The sequence below is a fragment of the Emys orbicularis genome, chromosome 9 (genome assembly GCF_028017835.1).
Source record: "Emys orbicularis isolate rEmyOrb1 chromosome 9, rEmyOrb1.hap1, whole genome shotgun sequence".
In the NCBI taxonomy this organism is placed as follows: domain Eukaryota; kingdom Metazoa; phylum Chordata; order Testudines; family Emydidae; genus Emys; species Emys orbicularis.
The window spans coordinates 22,120,035-22,144,725 of NC_088691.1; the positions used below are offsets into that span (position 1 = coordinate 22,120,035).

General features: G+C 42.5%; 1 protein-coding gene across 3 annotated transcripts in view; it reads right to left on the minus strand.

The window, feature by feature from the left end:
- Nucleotides 1-24,691, minus strand: part of ARHGEF9 (Cdc42 guanine nucleotide exchange factor 9) — a 263,094-nt gene that overhangs the window by 47,230 nt on the left and 191,173 nt on the right. For all 3 annotated transcript variants that reach the window (XM_065410528.1, XM_065410529.1, XM_065410530.1), the window contains 3 exons: nt 21,121-21,312; nt 10,755-10,934; nt 6,033-6,265 (listed from right to left, as the gene is read on the minus strand). In XM_065410528.1, coding sequence (XP_065266600.1) covers nt 6,033-6,265; nt 10,755-10,934; nt 21,121-21,312 — 605 coding nt within the window. The remainder of the gene's footprint in view (nt 1-6,032; nt 6,266-10,754; nt 10,935-21,120; nt 21,313-24,691) is intronic.

The window sequence follows — 24,691 nt, forward strand, 5'->3', positions numbered from 1 at the left end:
CCCAGCATCTGGGGCCTTTGAATAATGGAAGGAAGGAGGTGTTCCCTGGGTCCCCAGACGAAACATGTGTCACTATAAAACGTCAGTCTATAACACACTATATCAGGTTTGAATACAGAGGTAACTGCCCCAGCCAGCAAAGAATACACAAGTCATTGATCTTACAACCCTTAAGACATAAGGCTGGAGACCAATCAGTTCAGCTGTGTTAGAAATACCCTTTCTGGCCAGAACACTGCAGCTTGGAAAGACTCAAGTTAGTGGGGCTTGAGCTAGTGTGCTAAAAATAGCAGTGGGTTTTTGGGCGGCCCGGCGCGGCGCTCGGGAGGGGAGGGGGTTTGGCTGGCCCGGCGCAGCGCTCCGGGGGTTTGGGCGGCCCGGCGAGGCGCTCGGGGGGGTTCAGCGGCCCGGCGCTCCAGGGGTTTTGGGCGACCTGGCGCTCGGGCGGGGGTTTGGGCGGCCCGGCGTGGCAATGGGGGCGGGGGTTTCGGCGGCCCGGCCCAGCGCAGCGCTGGGGGGAGGGGGGTCGGCGGGGCGGCGCTCTTCTTTTTTGCCTGGGGCGGCAAAAAAGTTCGAGCCGGCCCTGCGTGTGAGTGTAATAACAGACCGAAAATAGCCTCCCGTCGGGGCAGCAAGGATGATGATCAGTCTTTTTAAAAAGTGATGCTGAAATCAATGCTATTGATTTCCACCTTGTGCCTCATTTTCCATTCCAGGAGACCTTAATGTTCATTTCTATTGGGAAGACAGACTAGGCCAGCTGATATAATGTTGCCATAATTTATGATTAACTTAAGGGTTGATATTGACTTCTAACTAATGAGAAAAATGGAGATCTCATGCAGCTGCTGAGGAAATGGCTCTACTGGTTACTGCTCAAGATTCTGTCAGTGACATTTAGAACAGGGGATTCACCCTTTGTATTCTAGTAGATTTTTATAGCCTGATTCTCCGGAATATACAGGAAATACCTCTCAGGAGCAGAGTTGCTCATTATAGACCCAAGTTGACTTCAGACTCCCACACGCATCTGGTATTATCCCACTGCTCATTATGTCAAAGAGCTAGCATATCATTTTGAGTCAACTCCTCTGCTATTTTTGTAATATCCTGCACTTGAAACCTTTGTTGAAGACTATTTTCCAACATCTGGGGACATGTAAGTTTAGAGCTATGAATACTTCAGTATTGGATACTGAGAACAGCCAATCCACTTCTCTATGTACTTCAGAGCTTCCTTCCTCTACCATGATTTTAGATCCAGAAACTCAGTAAGTGCCCCAAATGGGATATAAATTGGGGAAATATTAAAATAAAATATACAGCATATTTTTATAGTTTTCATAATAAAATATATTTATTATTTTAACATTATTTCAGGTCTTGATGTCCTTATTCAGTTTCTACTTGGTCCTTAGGCAAAACCCTCGCTGAATGAAAAAGAACTCCTACTGTTCCAAAACTTTCCAATCACTGTGTAAATAGTGAGTAAAGGACTCCAGGAATTGGCTCTTAGACTATAAATTAAGGATGATGGCTGAAGAAGACACCTTCAGGGAGGGGAATGTGTGTGTGGTAGACAGTGACAAGTCTGTTGAGCCAATGCTCTTAAGGGCGTGTGTGTGTACGTACTGGGGATACCCTGATAAAATGGCAGCACAATTCAGGGGTGTGGCTTATGCAAATAGGATCAAGTCTACAATTCAAGTAGTTGTACGCATGCAAGTGGGCTGAGTGAGTGTAAAGGTGGCTAATTTCAGTTCAAAGATTAGAACAGCTCCCCCTCACCCCAATACACACACATACACTTAATTCTGGCTCTGATCTGCAGGAGGGGACATTTGGGACTAGTCTCACAACAGCATGATCTCCCATAGCGTAGAAATTAACTTCTTTAATTGAGTTGACAGCATTCCCAATGAGCCCACAATAGACACACCTGAAGGGTCAAGCCCTAGTTACTACCTGCATAGCAATGGAAGGAAGTTACACTTTTATAAAAATTATGAAAACTACTCCTAACGCCAAGCGTCCAGGAAAACTCTGGTTGCCTTTGATTCCAAACCAACTTCTTACCCCAAATCTTATTTGCACTGAAACTCCGAATCAGGGAACCTGATGAAATCACTGGACAGTGGCCTTACAATGCCAGTTGCTCACAAGGCAATGTTGCACTTATGACCTTCAGCTATTTAATGAATATTAAACTGGTTTCAATCTTGGGACGCTGAACAGATGTGCCTTTGTGAAAAATTCAGATGAACTGGCCCATAGACAATGAACAATTGAACAGAGCCAAGATTTTAAAACACCCCCAAGCCTGCCTCCACGTGGAGTGGGCTGGTGCCAATGAAACTGGGCTTTATACTGGTAACGCTAATTCACTAATTCTAATGTTCCATTTGAAGAGGAAACAGCAGGTACATTTTTCCTTTCGTACATTAATGAAGCAAGAATCACTGACTGAACTTTCTGGGCTCTGAGCCCATGTCTGCGGTTGAGCTGACAAAGAACCTAGAAGAAAAATGGCAGAAGAAAGCATTTGGCTGGTGGATTAATATTAGGATAGCGTTCAAAATAAAATTAAGGCCGATAAATTGCTCGTCAGATATATTTGGGATGCAATGACTTCCTTTCAATGCTCAGTGAGAATGCAAGTGTGGGCTCTTGCCAAAATGTCATGTGCTAACTTGGGCTGGAATGATCAGGAATTTGGATGCAGGCCCATTGTCCTGGACCTATATATAGTAGATCTATAGTGATACAATAAGAGAATGATTTCAGCTAACCAGACAGGAAAAGATCTAATGGTATCCACTCACAAATGATACAAAGATCCTTCCTTACATGGGACCCTGGCTCATTCCGAGTAATTAGTCCCATTACTTCTTGCGTAGTAAAGTCCTACTCAGAGGAAGAGACTAACAATCTGGCCCATGATGAGCATCAATCCACCAGATAATTTTCTTCCTTCAGTTTTGCTCCCACAATCAAATTGGGGTTAAACACATTGGGGTATAGATAATAGCTTTAGGATATCTAACAACCTGACCTGTGGGCACAAAAAATTTGAGATATTAGGTATATTAGAAATTTTAGAGATGTTAGATATTTTAGAAATTAAGGCTATGGCCTGGTCTACACTGGTGTGTGTGTGTGTGTGTGTGGGGGGGGGGATCGATCTAAGATACGCAACTTCAGCTACGAGAATAGCGTAGCTGAAGTCGACGTATCTTAGATCGACTTAGAATTACTTACTTCGTGTCCTCGCGGCGCGGGATCGACGGCCGCGGCTCCCCTGTCGACTTTGCTTCCGCCTCTCGCCGAGCCGGAGTTCAGCAGTCGACGGGAGAGCGATCAGGGATCAATTTATCGCGTCTACACTACACGCGATAAATCGATCCCCGGTAGATCGACTGCTACCCGCCGATCCGGCGGGTAGTGCAGATGTACCCTATGTCTACACTAGCATTTTTGTCAGTAAAACTTTTGTCCGTTGGGGTTTGAAAAAAAACAACACACCCCTGACGGACATAAGTTTCACCGACAGAAGGGCCGGTGTGGACAGCGCTATGTCGGTGGGAGACGCTCTCCCACCGACATAACTACTGCCGCTCGTTGGGAGTGGGTTAATTCTGCCGATGGGAGAGCTCTCTCCCAGTGGCATACAGCAGCTACCCGGGGGAACCTTACAGCGGTGCAGCTGCAGTGGTACAGCTGTGCCGCTGGAAAGTCTATAGTGTAGCCATAGCCTACATTCTATCTTTGTACTGGTACAGATTGCACCCACAACTGCGGTCACATCACTCTTTTTCTGTACATGTCACTCCCTTAATAATTATTCATGTTTCCATCTACTTCTCAGGCAATTATTAACCTAAGCACTAACCCCAAAGTGATGTTAATGGAAAACCTGACAATGCAGCAGCAGAGAAATTTCAAACTCCAAAAAGAGAGGGAGACCTGGGTTCTCTACAAGGATCTGATGCAGACCTCTGGTGAGTCATTTAACCCCGCTGTGCCTCTGTATCCCTATTTGAGACCCTTATAACTTGCCTCACAGGGGAGCTGTGAGGCCTAACTGAGTAATATCTCAGAAGGGCTTTAAGACCTTTGAATAAGAGGCAATGGGCATTGTCTAGAAACAATGGGCAGCTATTGATAGCACCCACCAAGCGTTTGGATGCCTCTTCAAAGCAAACTGAACCAACAAACTTTTTGAGGGTCACCCATATGGCTAGTAATACTTAATGCTTGCAGAGTGGAATTAGGGCTTAGCTCTTGTCATGGCCTACTGTGCAGGTGTGAATTTCACACATATAGCATTTTACATGTTCAAATGGCCTTCCTTTTGCTAATGCCTGGAAGGAAAGTATTATCCCCATTTTACAGATAGGGAAAGGGAGACACAAAGCAGCTAAGTGAATTGTCCAATAAACAATTGTCCTGTTCTCAGATCACTGACACTATGCTGACTCCCAGTTCCTTGCTAACACACAGCTGTGTCTTTGCAGTACTTAAATACCTAAAAGTAGTTTTAAAATTCTCTACCTATCACACTGCCCCATATAACTAATGTGCTTTTGATGAACTTGGGCACTTATACCTGGCACCAGGTTCTGATCTCAGTAACACCAGTGTAAATCCAAAGTATCTCCAGTGATGTGGCTCCAGATTTACACCAGTATAAAAAATATTAGATATAAAAAAGATATTAGATATAAAAGATATTAGATATGTCTTCACTAGCAATGTGTGCATTTAATGTGGCTGTATAAAAAACCACCTCCACGAGGGGACGGCTCCCAGCACTGATGCACTGTCTACGCTGGCACTTTACAGCGCTGAAACTTGCAGCGCTCAGGGGGGTGTTTTTTTCACACCCCTGAGCGAGAAAGTTGCAGCGCTATAAAGTGGCAGTGTAGACAAGGCCTCTGTCTCAGACGATTGTAGCTTAACCACAGGAATGCATTGATTCCCTCAGAACATCACAACATGCATGGTCTACCTGATTATATAATCACATAGTAATTTTAAGAGCCCTCAATGAAAAAGGAATGCTTTAAACTATGTTGAACCCAAAAATGTAATTTACCCTTGGTGTAATCACACTGTACATCTCGCCATTGGTATTAGTACTAATTACCTAGGAGGAATCACAGAGTCCTTCTCCCTGAGGCTGCCTCTCCCTACATTAAGTCAGAAGCCTGTTTTTACATCACAAAACAGCAAATGCCATTGTGACATCACAATGGTTTGGGACTGGAAAGGAGAATAAGACACAAGAGTCGGACCCTGAATCAGAGTGCTCAGCCTTAGCGCAAGCAGAAAGTGAAACTGATACGAGTCGTCCAGGCGGGCAGTCATTATTTAAATTTTCCCAGAGAAAAATTCAATTTTGCAAAAATGGCATTTTTCATCAGATGAAAAATTCCTGGCCAGCTCTAGTTCAGAGAAACATACAAACTCTTGTGTGCTTCTCACATCCAAACCCAGATTCCCAAACCAGTGACAGACACAACCTGCGACAATCAGATCAGGATCTGATTTCCCCCCAAATTTAGGGAGTTCAGATCCAAGTTACTGGTCTGGCCCATTTCTATCCAAACATGGGAGGTGCTCCCATTCCCAGCTGTGATGAGTTCACTGTCAGGAGAGGGAAACAAACCTTTTTGGCTAATGTCTCTTAACCAAGTACATGAATCAATAATTCATCTAGAGTAGCAGGTAGCATCTAAAAGTACAGCTAACTATCATTACTTCAGGTCTCTGACTACAATGGAGTTCAATTTGGTTCCACTGGGAATAAGTGCTTCAGGCAGGCTTTCTATCTAGTTTGCTGAACCTCTGCCCTGCCTTAATTTTAACAAGTTATCATGAAGTGAAACAGCTGGATGCAAGAAGAGGTAAGAGAGAAAACCCTTTGTTATTTAGTGTGTGTAGATGCCATGTAAAGAAATAGGCTATCAAAAGTCCTCAGTTAGTAAAAGCCATCAAAAACACAAGTACAGTAAAAAAAGGCATCTAATTACCTGTGATCCTGTGCAGTATACTTCAACAGCTCTGCCAGTTGCAAGGGGTACTTGCAGATCTTCTGCACTGGTGTCAGAAGGAAACCGTCTATGGCGATGTCAATCATCTGCTGCAACAAACGACATGCTTCGAAGAAATGCTGGTACCTGCCATCTTTCATCAGCTTGGACAGCTCCATACATGCATCCAAGTGATTGTTACAGTACTCCGAATAGATCCAGAACCCGTCTTGCTGCGAGAGGTGAGGGTGGGGGGAATGAACACGGAAAGAGACAGAGGGAAGAGAGGAGAGTGCATCAGACAACTGCTTGTCACATTAAAGAATAAATTACAACAAATAAAAGAAAAACACCCCAGCAGCAGCAGCAGAAAGGTCTGATGTTGGATTACTAGCATGCAGGCCTTGTCCTGTTCTCTGTGTAGCACTCAATTAGCACTGTGTCTCTGCGGGGAATCCGTTACACTGACACATTGTTGCAGGTACATTTGAGATACAATAGTGTAGTAAGATGATCCCTTAAGAGAGCCATGTGGGAGCTTTTTGTTTCATCTCAAGAGATGGGGTTTTCTTTCTTTAAAATGGCAAAGGTGACACTGAGTCACAGCTCTGGCCTTTGGCAGCACACGCAGCACGGTAATAATGGTAGGTGCAGCGTGCCTTCCAGCAGGTGCTCCCCAAAGTGTTTGACAAATCTTTGAGTTAAGCCTCACCCCACCCATGTGGGATATAGGTTTGAATATCCCAGCTTTACCAATGGGGAAACTCAGGCATGAAGGGGTGAAGGGACTTGCCTACAGTTACACACCAAGACAGTAACCAGACACAAGTGCTGGAGCTAGAGGTGCTGCCACACCCCCTGGCTTGAAGTGGTTTCTATTATATACAGAGTTTACAGTTTGGTTCAATGGCTTTCAGCACCCCCACTATAAAAACTGGTCCAGCACCCCTGGTACCACACCTTGATCACAAGACCACCTCTTCCTCCTTTGCACTAGTCCATCAAGTCTGTTAGTATTAGTATTTATTTGTATTACCTTGCCGAGAGGCCGGCCTAGATTCTGTCAGGGTCCCATTGTGCTGGACATGGTATAAACACATAGTAATAGGAGCAGTCCTGCCCTTAGGAGCTTACAGGCTATACAGACAGAGGTAGGAGAAAAGGATACGTACAAGTACATTGGAAGCTAAGGCACAGAGAGATTAAGAGAACACCCAATATCACAGAGACAGGAACTGAACCCACGTATGCGAGTCACAGTCCTACATCTCAGCCACAAGACCAGCTTTTGATATGCTGCATGCAAGCTGTGGTTGCTATCTAATGATGCAGAGGAAGGAGACACTCACTCCTTAAACACACTTGGCCAGAAGTGCAATGCTTATTACATAATTGGGTGGGACCAGAAATCGCGTTCCCTTCATGCCGTACATGAAGGGAAAATGTCATTCCGACCCCTGCATGTGATCAGTTTGCTCTCTCTGCCTTTTGTACTACCTGTTTTGCTCCAATTTTACTTCCTTAAACACGACAGGCTTCCTGGATAGAACAAGAACCTGGGAATCAGGAAACGTGGCCCCAGAACCACCGTGAAGGCACAGAGACTCCAGACAGATGACCCCGTGCTTCCAGGGGCTCAAGGAATGCGGGAGTTCTGAGGAGCCAAACACCTTGCTTCCCTCCATCAGAATAACCTGGGGGAAACCCTTCAAGAAGAGCCTCACAGTTCCCCTCCTTCAAGCTCTCCCACCTGTCTGCAGGAGGGGGTTAGTCCCCCACCATGAGGATATAGCCCCGTAGTGAAACTCTCCCACGACTTCAGACTATGAGTTTTCCAGTCTGTTTGCCCCCTGCAGATTTCTAACATGCCCATCACTGGAGCATCTCAGCACCACCGTTAGAGATATAAAGAGGGATGTTTTTATTATAATACTGTCCATCAAAAAAGAAAGATGTTCTTTGCAGCAAAGGCCAGCAGCAATTAGTAGAAGCTGCGAGTGGTTTTAATGGTGTCCCACTGAAATTTCATTAATGTCTCCAATGAGATTCTCTAATGAAACTGAAGTGTTGCTGAGGTGAAACGTAGCTCAGCCCAGGTACAACATAAAAGGATTCACATCCTGGATCAGAGCACCTCTTACATAAGCTCCGATATAGCACTTCGTTCTCCCTAAAGGAAAGCCTAAAAAAGCAGAACTGTAATTTTCTTGACATATTTACAACACTGGCCAATTTATCAGCTCCCGTAATATACAGCTTATGTAACAGGCAAGATGGGGTGGGTTAAAGCCTCCAGCGCTTTATTGTCAGTTACTGTGTGTTTAGCATGAGTAAACTATCTGCTGCCTTGCTGTCACTTAGGCAGCATGAGGCCTGGTGGGCCAGCATCCTTCCACGCAGCAGAGAAACACAGTCACAAGGGGAAGGGGGGTACAAAGTCAGATGGGTTCGTATTCCTTCCAAATGTGCCGTGTTGCTACAGCCAAGACTCCGAACATGTGTTTTCCTTTCTTGTGAATCAATCCATTGACAGCTTACATTGCAACAAAACGTTCCGCTCAGTTGGCGTGCAATTAGAAATGCCAGGTTTCTTGGGTTGAGATTTTTTTTTTTAAACAACTCAGGTTCTTGACTTTAATACAGGTCTCAGAACAGATTGACATTTATTTTTAGAACCATTTTTTGAAGAAAACTTTCCATATGGTGAGCCAGGTATTTGTAAATTGCTTCCATACAGTTAAATTTTGGTCTCCCCTGTACCTGAAGAACATAGGTATGTAGGAAATGCCAGACATGCTCAGAAATATAGTCCATTTCCAACTGTGGCCAGTACCAGTGGCTTCATAGAAGGGTGCAAGAAACCCTGCAGAAGGCCATTCCAGGACAACATGCCCACTGGGAGAGTCTTCCAAACCTATATTAGTCAGAGGTCAGCTTATGCCCTGGAGCATGAAGGTTTCTATCCCTGCCAAAACTCTTGATTTTTAAAAAATCATTTTAAAAGTGTCAGACATGAAATTTAGCTTGGAGGGTAGCCACATTATCATTACTATTATTAGTAGTAATATTATTAATATTTAATAGTATTAATAATACATAATAATAAATAACAATAAATAATAATAATCTCCTCTTCTGGAAAAGGCCTTCAGAATTAAATAGAGAATGATAACCTTTTTGCAACATTTTTAAACCATCCTGTAATATTGAATAAAGGTTTCTATCCCTTATATACCACAGTGTGATTTTAAAAGACAAAGGAAAAGATCTCATTCTTTATTAAATTCTATATGAATAATTTCTATATAGCCCTATTTCACTTCTGTGGAACACTACTGGTTGATTTAGATTAGATTGCACTTTGCTATGAGGGATACTGATGATGATGATACTTTGTAGTTATGTAATACGTTTGGAACTGTGGCTCTCAAATCACTTTACCAAAATTAGCTAATCAAGCGTTGCAACCCATTTGTCAGGTAAGTAGTGTAGCCATTTTATAGATGGGGAAACTGACGAACAGAGGAATAAGTGATGTAACAGTCAGAACCTCTTGTACTATTCTTTTGTATTCATCCTTAGCAATTTCCCCATGTTTCCAGTTTTTGAAGGATTCCTTTTTTATTTTCAGGTCATTAAATAGCTCATGATGGAGCCATATTGGCCTCTTACTGTTCTTTCTGTCTTTCCTTTGCATTGGGATAGTTTGCTGTTGCACTATTAATACCGTATCTTTGCCATTTCTCCTGAACACCTTTGTCTCTTAGATTTTCTTCCCATAAGACCTTACCTTCCAGTTCTCTGAGTTTGTTAAAATCTGCTTTTTTAAAGTTCATTTTACTTATTCTGCTGCTTTCACTCCTTCCTTTCCTTGGAATCACTAAATCTATCATTTCATAATCACTCTTACCCAAATTTCCTTCAACCTTCAGATTCACTACCAATTCCTCCCTGTTGGTCAGAATCAAGTCTAAAATGGCTGTGCCCTTGGTTTTTTCCTCTTTCTGAAACAAAAAATTGTCCCCAATACATTCCAAGAACTTACTGGAAATTTTGTGTTTTGCCATATTACTTTTCCAACAGATGTCTCGGTAGTTAAAGCCCCCCATTACTACCAGTTTTTGTGGTTTGGTTTTTCTGTTATTTGTTCTAGAAATGCCTCAACTACTTTCTCTTCCTTATTTGTTGGTCTGTAGCAGACCCTTTCCATGATGCTGTCCCTGCTTCCCCCCCACTTTTATCTTCATCCAGAGACTTTCAACTGGTCTGCCTGTCACCTCCTCCTAGACCTCAGAACAAGTGTATTATACATCAAGAATATATACAACAACTCCTCCCTTTTTTCCCTACCTGTCCTTCCTGAACAAGTTATCCCCCTCTATACCAATATTCCAGTCATGAGATTTATCCAAGACTCAGTGATGCCTAGGAAATCATAATTTAGCTACTAAGTACTAGTACTTCCAGTTCTTCCTGTTCATTCCTTGTACTCCTTGCAATTGGGTCGAGACATGTAAGACGTTGAGCAGATTCACTGACTGTTTTCTATGTCCTATAACCTTATGCATCACTTCTGAAGTTTGCCCATTTCCACATCTAGCAACAAGAAACCAATAGTCAAGGTAGCCTCTGGTCTGTAATCTGAGGAACCCGCCACCCAGAACAGTGAAGATCCAGTCATGTGAAATGGCTCCTGCCTTCTCACTCCCTCTAAAAACTTACATGTTCCAGGAAACAAGGTCCAATTTCACTGAGGTGGGGGTCCTCGTTGTTATACTGTTTCTCCAAGTCCCGGACAAAACCCATCTGAAACCTGTAGATATCTTCGATGTTGCCGAATATGACCTTTAACTGTTCATCGCTGAACATGTCTCTCCTCTTCCGGCACTGCTTTAAGTAACCCTGTGAGGAGAAAGAGGAGGAAGTTGTAAAATAACCCAAAACACTCACAATGCCAGACGGACCTTGGAAACAGCAACAGACAAAAAAAGTTACTATCCCCTGCGCTCTCTGGCCCCTTGGGGTATGACAAAGCTGCTTCTTTGGAACATGGGCAGGGCCCTGCCATCCTGATAGGCTTGCTAGCCTTGGTCAAAAGTTGCAGTGAAGTACATGCTGATCCATTCAAAAGTAGGTATAGGGAGGGCAATACAGAGAGCTACCCCGCACTCCCAGCGCACTCTGCCTGAACCTTCTGTGAAAAGGGAGTACTCCTGGAAAGAGCTTAGCCAACACTGCTCAGCGCCTTCCTATCTCTACCAATGCTGCCGAGAGGAGCAAGCCCCACGTTTGGCCCTTCATACTGTAAAGGGATTTGGTTACTCGTTTCTGCCATCGTCAGTCCCTTTAAAAATTACCGCCACACAAACAAATCCATTCGTTTTGGTTCTTGCTGCAAACATTGTCCCCAGAAAAGGTGCCACATTCTCACACTTTGATCAAGGGCACACCATCCTACTGCGACAGCTGCATGGGTCTATCTTTCGATAGGCTGGCCACTCTCATTCCCCTCCACAGCCACAGTCATCGGCACACGGAAGCAGCCAATCAAGCTGCAGAATATTCCATTAATGGAAACCATCCTTCCCACTGCTACTGCACTGAGCACAAGGTATCTGAGACCTACTGCTAGGCAAAGGCATTGTGCCACCTCTCCAAATCTCATGGGACATCCCTGACTTGGAATGCAACGTGGTTTATCCCACCATTATTTATTTGCCTGTGTATGAGAAACAAAGGCAGGAGGTTTTGCTGTTCTGAAAATGTCAGTGTGTGGGAACTCTGAATGTTAAAACAAAACAAAAAAATAAAGGGTTGATGTTGGTTTCAGTTTATTGGCTGCCTAACGAGAGAACAGCAGTGATGGAAGCTAAAAGCCGATGGTTAAATGTCATCTTGGAGGAAGAAAACAGCAACATTTTCATTTCTCTTTCCCCTCCTTTCTATTCTCCCAGATTCTCCTCAGTTACACTAGTGCATTAAAGTCAAGGGGGTTGTGCCAGTGGAATTGAGAGAGGAAGTTTCTCCCATTTTCTTGGCTACTGTTTTATTATTAAATAATCTTTTATTATTTAATGTATTATTTATTATGTGTATTCTAGGACTGCCTAGACTTCTAACTGAGACTGGGGTCCCATTGTGCTAGGCATTGTACAAACAGAGTAAAAGACAGTCCCTGCCCTGGAAAAATTATAGTGTAAATAGCCTAGACAGATGAAGACTGGGAGAAAGAGGATGAATTATTGTCCCCAGATGTGACACTGAGTGGAGAGAGTTTAAGTGACTTCCTCAAGGCCACAAAGTGAGTCTGTGGAACAGCTGCAAACGGAACCCAGTTCTCCTAAATCCCAGTCTAGTGTCACAGCTACCAGATCATCCTTTTTTCCCCTCCCTCGGCCTCTTATTATTACTATTAATTGTTGTTTGTATTACAGAAGTGCCTAGAGACCAACTGAGAACAGGCCCCGTTGTGCTAGGCACTGTACAAACATAGATTAATAGACAGTCCCTGTCCTGCAGAGTTTACAATCTGAATAGACAAGATAGACAGGAGGTATGGGAAAGGGATAGAACACACAAGCCTCTATTTGCCTTCCTACTTGCAGATCATTTCTTTCTTACCAGTCCACCAGTTTATCTGAGTATTTATCTGAGGCACAAGAAATCTAAACTTTACTGGTTGGAGGAGCACAGTCTAGCACAGCGGGCACTGCCTGGGGTGTAAGGAGACCTGGGTTCTATTGCTATCTCTGCTACTGCCAGGCTGCGTGACCTTGGGCACATCACTTCGCCTCTCAGCGTCTGTTTTCCCTCACACTATTTGCTTGTGTTGTCTATTTAAATTCTAGACTTTGCTGGGCACAGTGGGGCCACACTCTCACGTGAGGCCTCCTAATTTTAAACAATAAAAACTGACACCCTGTAAGTTGAAACCTTGTACTTGGTTTCCTCGCCCCACAAAATAAAGAAAGGGGCTAGAAGGTCCAGTTGAACAGCTGAATTTGGGAACTGAGTCATGCAGATGAACCACTAGCTAGTGACACACAGCTGATGTTAAACAATGAAAAATATTAGAAAGGGGTAATAAACTGCACTTTGGGTTCACAAAGTGGTTTCCTGGAATGACAACTTTAAAAAGATGATGGAATTATAAACATGACTTGAGACATCCTGGCTAATGGCCAACTTCCTAAATGTCCGGTTTAGCTAACATCGTATCAGACCAGACCATAGCTGCCTTTGGATACAATCCTCTCTTCCTCCCTTAGCCTAGGGTTTGATCATGGAATACATTACACAGTTGATGAATCTGAATTTCAGCTCTTCCAGGGACCTGCTTTGGAACTCGATGACTCATCTCCTTGGGTTTCCCCCTCTCATTCTAAGGATGAAATGACACGAGGAAGTGGAACATCCTGATTCACAGCCAAACAATTTTTACGGTATGGCAGCTGTATAGCAAATAAATGATGGGAAATCATGGGAATTTTTTGCTATAATATTTTCACTCCCACGTGAGGATCTCAAAGCACTTTGCAATATGAACTGATTCTTGCAAACCACCTGTGAAGTAGGAAAGAATTATTATTCCTCTTTTATAAAATCATTCAGTGGATGAATCACACAAATGGGTTTCAGCCATTGCTAGCTGGCTATTCACTGTGACCACTGCCTTGAATATTCTCCACACTCCATGTGCTATGTCACCGCTTGCCTAAGCCACATGCTACTCAGAGAGTAAAGCAGCAAATTTTCATAGAGATGTCTATCAAACCCTGGGGAATATAAATAAATAAATAAATAAATAAATGCAGCATTCAAAAAAAGTTCCCGGGCTTTCTCTTGTATTCGGTTTCTACGTTTGGATGGTTAGCTTCCAGCGTGAGCAATCAATTGGAAGAGACCACTGATTACATATAATACACAGCAAGCACCAGCTAGAAGGCTGCAGAGTTTTTCCAGTAAATTTACTTTTGTTGCATAAAACAATGTCATCTTTCTGCCACTCATTCCATCAGGTTTGCTCAGGCTAGGGATAGCTGACTGATGAGCAGATGTTGGAGAACACTTTGCTCAATGAAGACCTACAAATAGCTGACAAACTGTCTCCTTTTAAAGTATTTTTTGATGTTGTCCCTGTGGAATAGCAAAGTTGGAGAATATTTGCAGGAGGTTAAGTGCTAAGTTTTCTAAGCCCTGGAGTTGGTATATAAAGAGGCATGGGATGTGACCCATCTCCCTTTTCTTCCACAGAGAAGGAGAGAGAAAACAGAAGAAGGAAATGAAACTGAGAAGATACTAGACAGGCAATCGCTTGTTGGTTCCCCTCTTCCTAGCTATGAACCAGTTCATTCCCCTCATGGACTATCCCCACTGCTCGGTTCTCAAAATATTTCATCCTGTAGGATGAGGAATGTAAATAAGGTCAGGATTTAGATGCTTCTTGGAACTATTAGGACATATCACCTTGGCAATGCAGCTCTTTGTCCACACAGTTCATTCCACATCACTCCTACAGGGCCTTCTCTGCACCACTGCCAAATGAAATCTAACAGGGAATGGTCTGTGGTTACTCCCTCTTCTTTGACATTTTCAGGGGATGGATCACTCTCCAGTCTGATGTCCTCTAGAAAGAGAAGGGGCCCGAGGCTGGGCCACTGCCTCCTCAGCTCTTGGATGGTCCTTTGAAGGAGGGGAGTGATAAACAGCCCTCTTCCGCACACTGCACCCAGGCCACTCACTGCCACCAACATTTGGTGCTGGCTGGCTAAGAGACAGCAAGCAAAAGGTGGCCCACCTCCCTGAAAGAATGCATGAAGACAGCAGCAACTAGCCCTCCCGGTAGGCTCTCCCCATCTGAGGTCTTATACGATCAACCTCAAACAACAAACTCAGCTTGACATTCTGAGTAGCAACGTAGAAAGTTTGCCATGAAATGTTCAGAGTCACTTTAGCCCCAAGACAATTCTCAGGTGGAATTCCATCAACATGCTGACACTTGGTAAAACTTGCTCCTGTGTCATAGAGGTTTTGTGAGCTCAGAGAAGAGGCAAATGTTAGTGAAAGAACTTGCATGGCCTTTTCTCCTCTTTCTCCCTGACCTACTCATAACACTGGGGTTACCTTTGATCTCTCTTTCCTTCTCTGTCCAGGCTCCGCTGGTTCTCCCTCTACCTCTTCTTTATAGTATGCCCTGTATTCTTCACCCTATTTATAAAACTCTGGCCATGTCCTAATCATCTCTCTGTTCAAGTACTGAAACCTCCTTGTCTCTGGCCTCCCTACCTCTCACTCTCCCATCTGCAATCCCTACAACATGCTGCAGCTAAAATCACCTTCCTTGCCCACTGCTTTGTTCATGTTATTCCACTGTTTGAATGCCTTTGCTGGCTTCCCAGGGTCATTCTGCATTAAGTATAAACTCCTCATCTTCATGCTCAAGGTTCTCCATGGTGTGACTCCTCCCTGTATCTCTGCCCTTTAGCTCAAAGGGAAGTGCCAGTGTACAGCACACCTCAGGATCAAAACTTTAGACTGTGAACTCTTTGGGGTAGGGACTATATCTTTTTATATGTCTGCAAAATTCCATGTCCGTCTAAGGTCTTCTATTCTAGGTGGAGCTAGAGTGCAGCATATGGTTAAGGTTGTCTGACAGTTCCCACTATAAGACCTATTTTTAGTTGCTTATTACTTTGCCAAACTCTAACTGTTTGGGCTGAAATTCTCTATGCAAGATGACTACCTTAAGCTACATTTGTTTATGAAGTTCTGAAAAATGGTTCAGCCATTTCTGAGAATGAGGCTAGGGTGGAAATACATTGTTTTGCTCATAGTTAAAAATTCTTGCAGCTGTTCTGTTGAGAAGCTTTAATGCAGTGGTTCTCAACCCACAGCCCAATTAACACACAGCTGCGGCCCAGCTGCGTGCTAAAAAATATCCGGTCCCAGCCCTCACAGGGCGGGGTCCGGGGTCCCAGCTGCCCAGCCCCACATGGGGCGAAGTTCGGGTCCCAGCTGCCTGGCCCCATGCGCTGGGTTTCGCTCCTGCCCCACTCTGTGGAGGAGTCTCTGGGAGGGGGGTGCTGAGCATAGGGGTCTGTGGGGAGTTTTAGTGGAGGGGGGCGCTGTAGTTCTTAACCTGCAGCCCACATAACACATTGTGGGCCAGTTATCTGGCCCACAATGATAAATACATTGAGAACCACTGCTCTAGTGCCTCCGTACTGTGGAGCAAGGCTTGCAACATAGCAAAGTGGTGACCTTTACGGCAAGGATATGCCTTTTGCTGCTCCACTGAAAATTCACCCAAATTTGGCCAAGTCTTTGAAAAATCTCAGTTCAAAGAGGCAACGGGCAGCTTTAACACTGGCATTCCCTAACTCTTGAGCGCTTGACTTTGCAACCTTAATGTTCTTTTAATGTTGTTTTTTGGATATAATAAATAATAGTCCTGTGAAGCTCCAGAACATACTGGCATTGGGTGTGTTTTAAGACAGGAAGCTGCAAGTCGAGTGCCCTGAATCACCCAAGACCTGCAGCAATCTAGCATTTCTTGAGATGTTTCATTGACTTTAGAAGATGTTATGTGGTTACATGTTAGCAGCGAGACCTGGCTCATGCTGCTATACTCTATACCAGGGGTCGGCAACCTTTCAGAAGTGGTGTGCCGAGTCTTCATTTATTCACTCTGATGTAAGGTTTCGCGTGCCGGTAATACATTTTAACGTTTTTAGAAGGTCTCTTTCTATAAGTCTATAATATATAACTAAACTATTGTATGTAAAGTAAATAAGGTTTTGAAAATGTTTAAGAAGCTTCATTTAAAATTAAATTAAAATGCAGAGGCCCCTGGACCAGTGGCCAGGACCCGGGCAGTGTGAGTTCCACTGAAAATCAGCTCGTAGGTTGCCTACCCCTGCTCCATACTAAATCAGTCCTGACTTTCATAAGCCTGTCAGATTTCTTCTTCCATATGACTCAATTTATAATAATGCAATGCTTTCCCTGCCATCCTAGAAATAAGAGTAGGGGGATTTGTAAAGTTTACCTATGTCAGCAGCACTTCTGTGCCTCATCAGCTTGTTATCAGAAGACTATTCACTCTGCAGCATAGGATAACACCTCTGTCTGTGTTCACCCTGCAGTGCTGACAGGAGATCAAGGTGTCCTAGCTATCTCTAAGTCTAGCCACACTCCACTTAAGCACAAAAGCATGCAGTCAAGTTAACTTATTTGGATAGAGTCTGGAGTGATTAAGCTGTCTCCAGGCCTTCTCAGAGCAAACTGATTGTTCTGATTTGCACACTTCATTTGAGCAAGGTGAGCTTCTCTCCAGCAACGCATGACCCATCACATTTGCAAATGAGAATGCTCATTTCTGTCTTCTCTAGTTTAAAAAGGCATCTGAACCCTTTATTGGTACTCCACCTTCTGGTAAGATTTATCCTACAATTATATTTGGTATAATTCACAGCAAGATAAGAGTCATGGAGATACACATCTCCTGACACAATGGGCCAGATCCTCAGCTTATGTAAATCAATGTAGCTTCACTGAAGTCAATGGAGCTATGCCCATATACATCAGCTGAGTATCTGGCCCCAAAAAGCCCAGTGACATGGCAGGCAAGTGGCAAATTCAGATTTTCTTTTGTTAAACAGAAAAATGCCAGAGGAGGCAAAGAAACAATACACAGTAAAGCTGCTGCTTCTTCAGGTCAAACACCTTTGATCGAAACGACATAGTTGAATCAAACTGACTTGCTCCCAAATTGAAATCCCAAGATTCTTCCACACTTGAAAAAGCATGAAAAATCTCCCTTCTGCTTTGGATGGATTTTTGCCTTATCAGTAGAAACAGGACCAGTTTAACGCAAAGGAGGAGGAAGTTCTCTGAGATAAAGTCATTAGGGACTTTTCAGTATTGATTCTCCAGAGGCTGGGCACAGGACTGATAAATTTTAAAATGTCAGTGGCATGAACTCAAAGCAAAGGACTTTGATTATAGGTCTTTAAGACTAAGGAGAGGATGAAGCTCTGAAAGGAGGAGGACGGGTGACGAGAGAGTGAAGGAGCTGTAAAAAGAAAGAGGCTATTCCTTTCACTCAAAGGCAATGAATATTTGTCTGAAAACATTAGAAAAATGGATACATCTGGCTTAGAGAGTAGAGGTGGTCAGGAATTTTTCACCAAAAACTTTTCTCTGAAAATGCCGATTAATCTAAACCCAAACTATTCCCAGGAAAGGGTCAGTTCTGACAAATTTCTTGACTCGAAAACATTTTGAAAAAAGGTTTTGAAGTTGTCAAAACTTTTCATTTCAACATATTCAAAATGAGAAATTCTGGTTTTCCAGTCTGAAATGACTTTTCATTTTGAAATATAAGCTGATTATAGTAAAAATTAAGAATGAATAAAAATGATTGAAAGCTAAAGGAAATGTTTCAAAATTATTGAGATGAAATGTTTAGATTCCAACTTTTTATTAAAAAAACAGATTTTCAGTTTGTAAAAATTTTTGAGATTTTGCTTTTTCAAATTTTTTGAAATCTCAAAAACTTTTGCAGAACAAGAAAACCATTTCCTTTCTAGCTCTCTTATAGTAGGAATCTGATTTCTAATTTTAGCCAGATTCATAGACTGTTTATCAGACTCTATTGACCTAACAAAGTTCATGGTAACAATATACTTCTATGTACCATTTATTCTGACAGATCCCAATACACTTTAGAAGCTATGGGCTAGATCCTCAACAAAGTTCCCCTGAAGTCAATGGAGCTACACCAATTTACATCACCTGAGATCTGGCCCTATATATAAACCTCCATCCCTTAAACCTCCGCAACATAAACTCTAAATAGAAGGAAATGCCAAGGGACAACCTCTTAATCATATTCTAATGTTCACCACAGCATGTTTCTTCTGACAATAACAGACTCCATCTCATCACAAGGAACTTACTTCTGCCTCCTACTTATAGGGAAGCATGGTACACACAACACATTAACTTCTCTTGCAGTATATAACACAAAATTGTAATTATAACCTCACGTGTTATAACATGACACACTGCACACTTAACTTGTGTACATGTGTCAATCTGAATATTTGCTAATGTTGCTGAGGCTGTAATTAAGGTGTTGTGCTATATAGTGAAGGAGATTAATGACTTGTGTGTAGTTCTCCCCCACACTGAAGATAACAGTTACTGTAGTATCATGAAGGAGATCTTGGCTGAGGATCTCAAGGTCCCGGCTTCAAACCTTGATAACAATCCACCTGGGGTATCCTTTAGATTGTACATAATATAATTAAACAACTACATTTATTTAATTAACACAGTGAGAAAATGTAGTGAGGGCACAAGTCACTCCAATCCCCTTGGGGAGTTTCAATCCCATTGTAAATTAGAGGAAATGGCAGCCATTTTGAGTAAAGGAAAGTTGTGAACATAATAGAAAAGATAGGCGAAAGCAACTGATACTAAATTTGCTTTAATTACAACCTAATTTCTTCACATGTGCATTCAAAGGTAGCTGGCACTGAATTTTAATTATATGGAATGTCTGAAGGACAAAAATCTGGCCATTTGTTAGTAGAATGGGTATGAAAAAAAGTCAGAACATTGTCTTAATAGTCCCATTTTTAATTAATTTGAACTCAATTTTCAACTAAATCTGTTACTTAGAGTTCACATTTCAATCTTTACTCATAGATATCTCACACACACACACACACACACACACACACACACACACACACGCAGCCACCCCTAGAGAGAGAGAGAGAGAGAGGCATTGCATTGCAAGCTGGATAGCCGTGGGAGGAGAGGAAGGTATGATCAATGAAAGTGACAATCCACCTACTTTTACAAAAAAGTGTCATAGGACCTTTAATGTCCATGGAGAGCAGACAGGATCTTGATTTTGAAGGTTTCAACTGGATGATTTCTACACATGAAAGTGCTTGGAACTCAATCTACCTCAGAAGGAGCAGAACCTTCTCAGTATCCAACCTTTGGTTTCAGGCATCCTAAGTATTGTAAGCCTGGTTATTTGGATATGAGTCATCCCCTTCCAGTAGATAAGGCTAGATGGAATAGGGCAGGACTGAATTTTCGATTGTAGAAAGCCAGGTTCAACCAGGCTTAGGTCAGCAGGTGAAAAGACTTTGGAGCCCTCACTCTAGTTTTGTACACAACTACAAACACATGATGACTTGGTACAAATATCTATCAGCCTGGCGGGGGAGTGGGGAGAGAGGCTAAAGACTAGAACAGAATGAGACGATCCAAATCAGGATGAAAGTAAATTCACAAAAGGGGTGAGGCAGGCCTAGAGGGTGCTTAGACAGAGCTGTGTGAGCATGCAGCACTGGAATAGCAGTGGGGGCTTTGAGTCAGGATTAGGGTGCATTGACAGAGCTTTGTGGGGAGCCTAGGACTGGGATAGCAGGTGGGGATTGTGTTGCATTGGCAGAAATGTGTGGGGAGTCCATGACTGAAACAGCAGGGGCGTGTTGAAGGCACCGGATTGTGGTGCACTGGCAAAGCTGTTTGTGGGAGGATGGGTGAATTTCAAAGCCCCTGTCTATTGCAGTTCCCAGCCACAGGTCATAAAATTTCTTCTTTTATGGATACCAAATAAAATAAATTCAATTATCAAAAAGGACAATAACAACAACAAACTGTACAACAACCTTAAACAATTGTTTAATGTTGGAATTTCCCATGGTTTTTTCCAGGTCTTTGAATCACTGGTGATTGTTAGGAATAAGCATTTTGTGGTCAGGCCCCAAACCTGGGTGAAATAACGAAAAAGCGTGGCTGGCCCTCATTTTCTTTTTGTTGATGATTGGAAGGGGTGTATTGCTCTAGAAGCTGATGTTATGCTTCATACAATGGCTTGGCCAGTCCTGTCCCTTAATGACCTTTCCTTGCACTTAACAATAAGACACAAGTCTCTTGATAAAGCCTGGAGAGTCTCTCTCTCTTTCCCCACCACCCACGTACAGTCTAGATATCTGGATCCTGGTCACACACTATTCTTCTTTGTTCTAGCAACTGAAGACTCCCGACAGCCCCCACATACCTCACAAATGTCCTTGAGGTGCTTGATATAGTGCCGCTCTGTGCTCATAATTTCATTGATTACGTTGGCTCTCATCTGGTCCCGGTTCTGAAGGGTTCTGCTGAGACAGAGGCAGTCGGCGCTTGGATCCAAATGGCCATTCTGTACTTCGCTGGTTCCTTCCTCTACTCCGTCTTCTTGGTTCACCCATAGCTGTGAGGAAGAAGAGGGAATGACAATACATTTATTAGTAAAAACATCAGGAGCCCAATTAATAAAAATAGACATGGTAACAATGGGAAATTATAGAGAGGAATATTGGAGAAGAAAAATAGGGTAGCAACTTTTAGCTTTCAACGCAGCTTGTCCTCTTAGATGTGGGACCCAGCCTAGTCATCCATGCCTGCATTCCCTCTAGGCTAGACTCTTGCAGTGCACACTGCTTGGGGGCTGGGTCTGATCTAGAAGGCCCCTTGAAATCTGCAGGTAGTGCAGAAAGCTGTTACTCTCCTTCTGAGAAGAGAAAGCTAGAGGGGAACACATTCTACTTGTGCCCCATGCTCTGAATGGGATGCCATTCCAGATGCTAATGATATTCAAGGTGCTGATTATTAACTGCAAAGGTTCCAATTACAATAGATAGATCTAAATTCATCCCTGCACCAGTGCAGAGCCCAGCACAGGGAACAGCATATGCCTTCCCTATCCTGAGGTTGCCACTGGATGGGGAACAGTTCAGCTGGTTAGGGCAAGGATTAGGGCTGCCCTACATTGCACTGAGATTGCCATAGCCAATATGGGCTATATGTGGTTGCAGGGTAAATAGCTAGGAATGCTCCCCAGCCACACTTCCTCCTGCCTCCGGAACATCCACTATGTCAGTGGCTCCAGCTTGAGACACTGTGGCCAGCCCTGAATTTAGCAGGAAGGCCTCCTGCACAAGGGTGTTGTTCCCTGCAGCATCTTAAAGCCCCTTTGAAGCCATTTTTTTGCACCAGCATGGCTGGCTCAAAATGGCTGCAGCACAGGGCTGAATTCCCTCACTAAATAACTTTGTGTCAGGTCAATTTTGATCCCAAACATAAAATAATAATAATTTAATAAAATGAAGAAGATGGGGTCTAATCAACACTGTAAAGGTCACTGAACCAAAATAAACCCATACATAGAATCAATCCACTTTAAACAAAGACCTGTTTCAAGCGTATATCATTAAAGCTCCTGTCTCTCATATAACACCATTTGGGATCTGCTGTGAAAGGAATAAATCTTTTGAAGGAGAAATAAGCTGTTTGCTTTCGCCACAGGAGACTGATTTGAAAAGGGCAAAGTACGTCTGGTTCAGAAATCTGAATGTATCTGAACTTCATTTCAGTCTAAACCCTGATGGGACATTGAGGTTTACGTAAACGTTATAGTATATGATGTCTGAATGAATACTGATTTTCATTCCAATTGCAGTTTCTTCTGATCCTTATGTTTCTCATAAAAAACCTGCCTCAGTCCATCAGAATGCCCTACCTTAACATCAAGGGATTCTGTTGCGTTAATTACACCAGGGTCCATAGCCAATTCCTGGGATGAACAGAATTTCTGAAAAGTGTTTGTGGAATGAGGGTGAGTTTGGATTGGCTGGTGAACATTCTCAAAGGGTTTGGATTGGCCAGTGAACATTCTAAAGTTGTATCGCTTGCAAAAAAACAACAAATAAGGGTTGCTATGTTCTCAAAGCAGTAAACTTCCCTCTCATCACCAAATAAACATAATATGCAATGATCTCCCAAAATAAAAAGTATATCTGGCTGCTAGCTAATTCTTATGTCTTAGGAAAACCTCAGTGTGTTTGCAAGTACATGAATCTAGTTGTTAATAAAAACCCTCCATTTGTTACATTTGCCGTAAACTAGAAACTGGGTAAAAGGCACTATTAATTAGAGCTGAGTGAATAATGGATTTTTTTGGTTCAGAGATCTACAAATTTACCTTAGTTGTGAGCTTAATTGTAAAAAGTCTATAAAAGTTCATAAAATGTTACAATAACCTATAACAAATGTCAATAAAAAACAAGTCAAGTTGATTTCCATAATGAATGTTATAAACAGGTACAAAAGAACCAGATAGAGAGACTAAATTACGCCAAACAAAAAAGGCCATGTTGATATAATTCAAGGACTATATGTTGAAATCATGCTTAATTAAACAAAAACATAAACAAAAACAAAAGATGTGGAACCAGAAATTAATGAACCAAAATTGGTGTGTCAGATATTAGGCGTAATTGGTGGACAAAATAACGACGCAATGGGCTATTCTGGCCACCACTCCCATTGTGGATCCTTAAAGAAAGAGATTTGGGGGGAGAATATAGAAAAACAGATTAAAAGGAAGAACAGACGGAGAAAGAAAGAACAGACAGAGACTACTACAGCAAGGTTCACCATCATGGTTGCCACCCTTTAAGTCCCATTTCCTGGGACCCTGAACCTTCGTTTCCCTAATCCTCAGGGATGTCCTAACCAGACCAATCTAAAGAGAGAGGGATGCAGATGACACTGCCACACCTACCTGCTCCAGCTGACCCCAAACACCACCAGAGATGAAACAGGATTGGACTTTAACAATAGCAGCAAAAACAACAGCTCCAGTCCATCTTAACTAGCTTCTTCTTTTTTCCCCAATAGGCCAGTTATTACCATCTTTGATACATCTAAGAGACTGTCCAACAAGGGTTTTTTTCCCCTTCTAAAACTCTCTCCAGTAAAAGGAAGAAGGGATGTTGTTAAAATTAAAGCCTTACTTAATATTTTAACGTCTCAAATGCTTTAACTGTTTTTCCTTGTCTGTATCTTTAATAACTGGTTAAAAGGATATTGAATGGTGTGTTTGCCATGGCACTAAGCAGGCTGAGGTCTCTATATACCAAACCCTGGATCTTGTGTAACACTATTTAATGTTGGACACTGACTGGGTTATTTTAACACCTTTGGTCCATATAAGCAACAAAGAGTCCTGTGGCACCTTAAAGACTAACAGATGTATTGGAGCATAAGCTTTCGTGGGTGAATACCCACTTCGTCAGATGCATGTGGGCATTCACCCACGAAAGCTTATGCTCCAATACATCTGTTAGTCTTTAAGGTGCCACAGGACACTTTGTCGCTTTTTACAGATCCAGACTAACACAGCTACCCCTCTGATACATATATTTCATCTAAATTAATACAATAGGACACCCCATAAAATAAAATAAATCTGGATCTATTTGAATTGAAAAACATGTTTTCATCAAATTGATGAGCTAAAAGAATCAACCAAAACATTTTGAGTCGACTCAAAACACTTCTTTATTTCCAGTTTAGCGGTTTCTGATGTTTTTCATCCTTTTTTGTTATTTTTTTTAAATTGGCCAAATTTTAAATTTTGAAAAGGTGACATAAAATGTTTTAAAATGATCAAAGTGAAACATTTGACTCTTTCCAAAAAAAAAAAAATTCCAAACCCAAACTATTTGTCAAAGGCCCTCTAAAGTGCATTTTTTGACAAAAGAAGAAATAGAAAAAAAAAATAGCCCCACTCTACTGATCAACTCAAA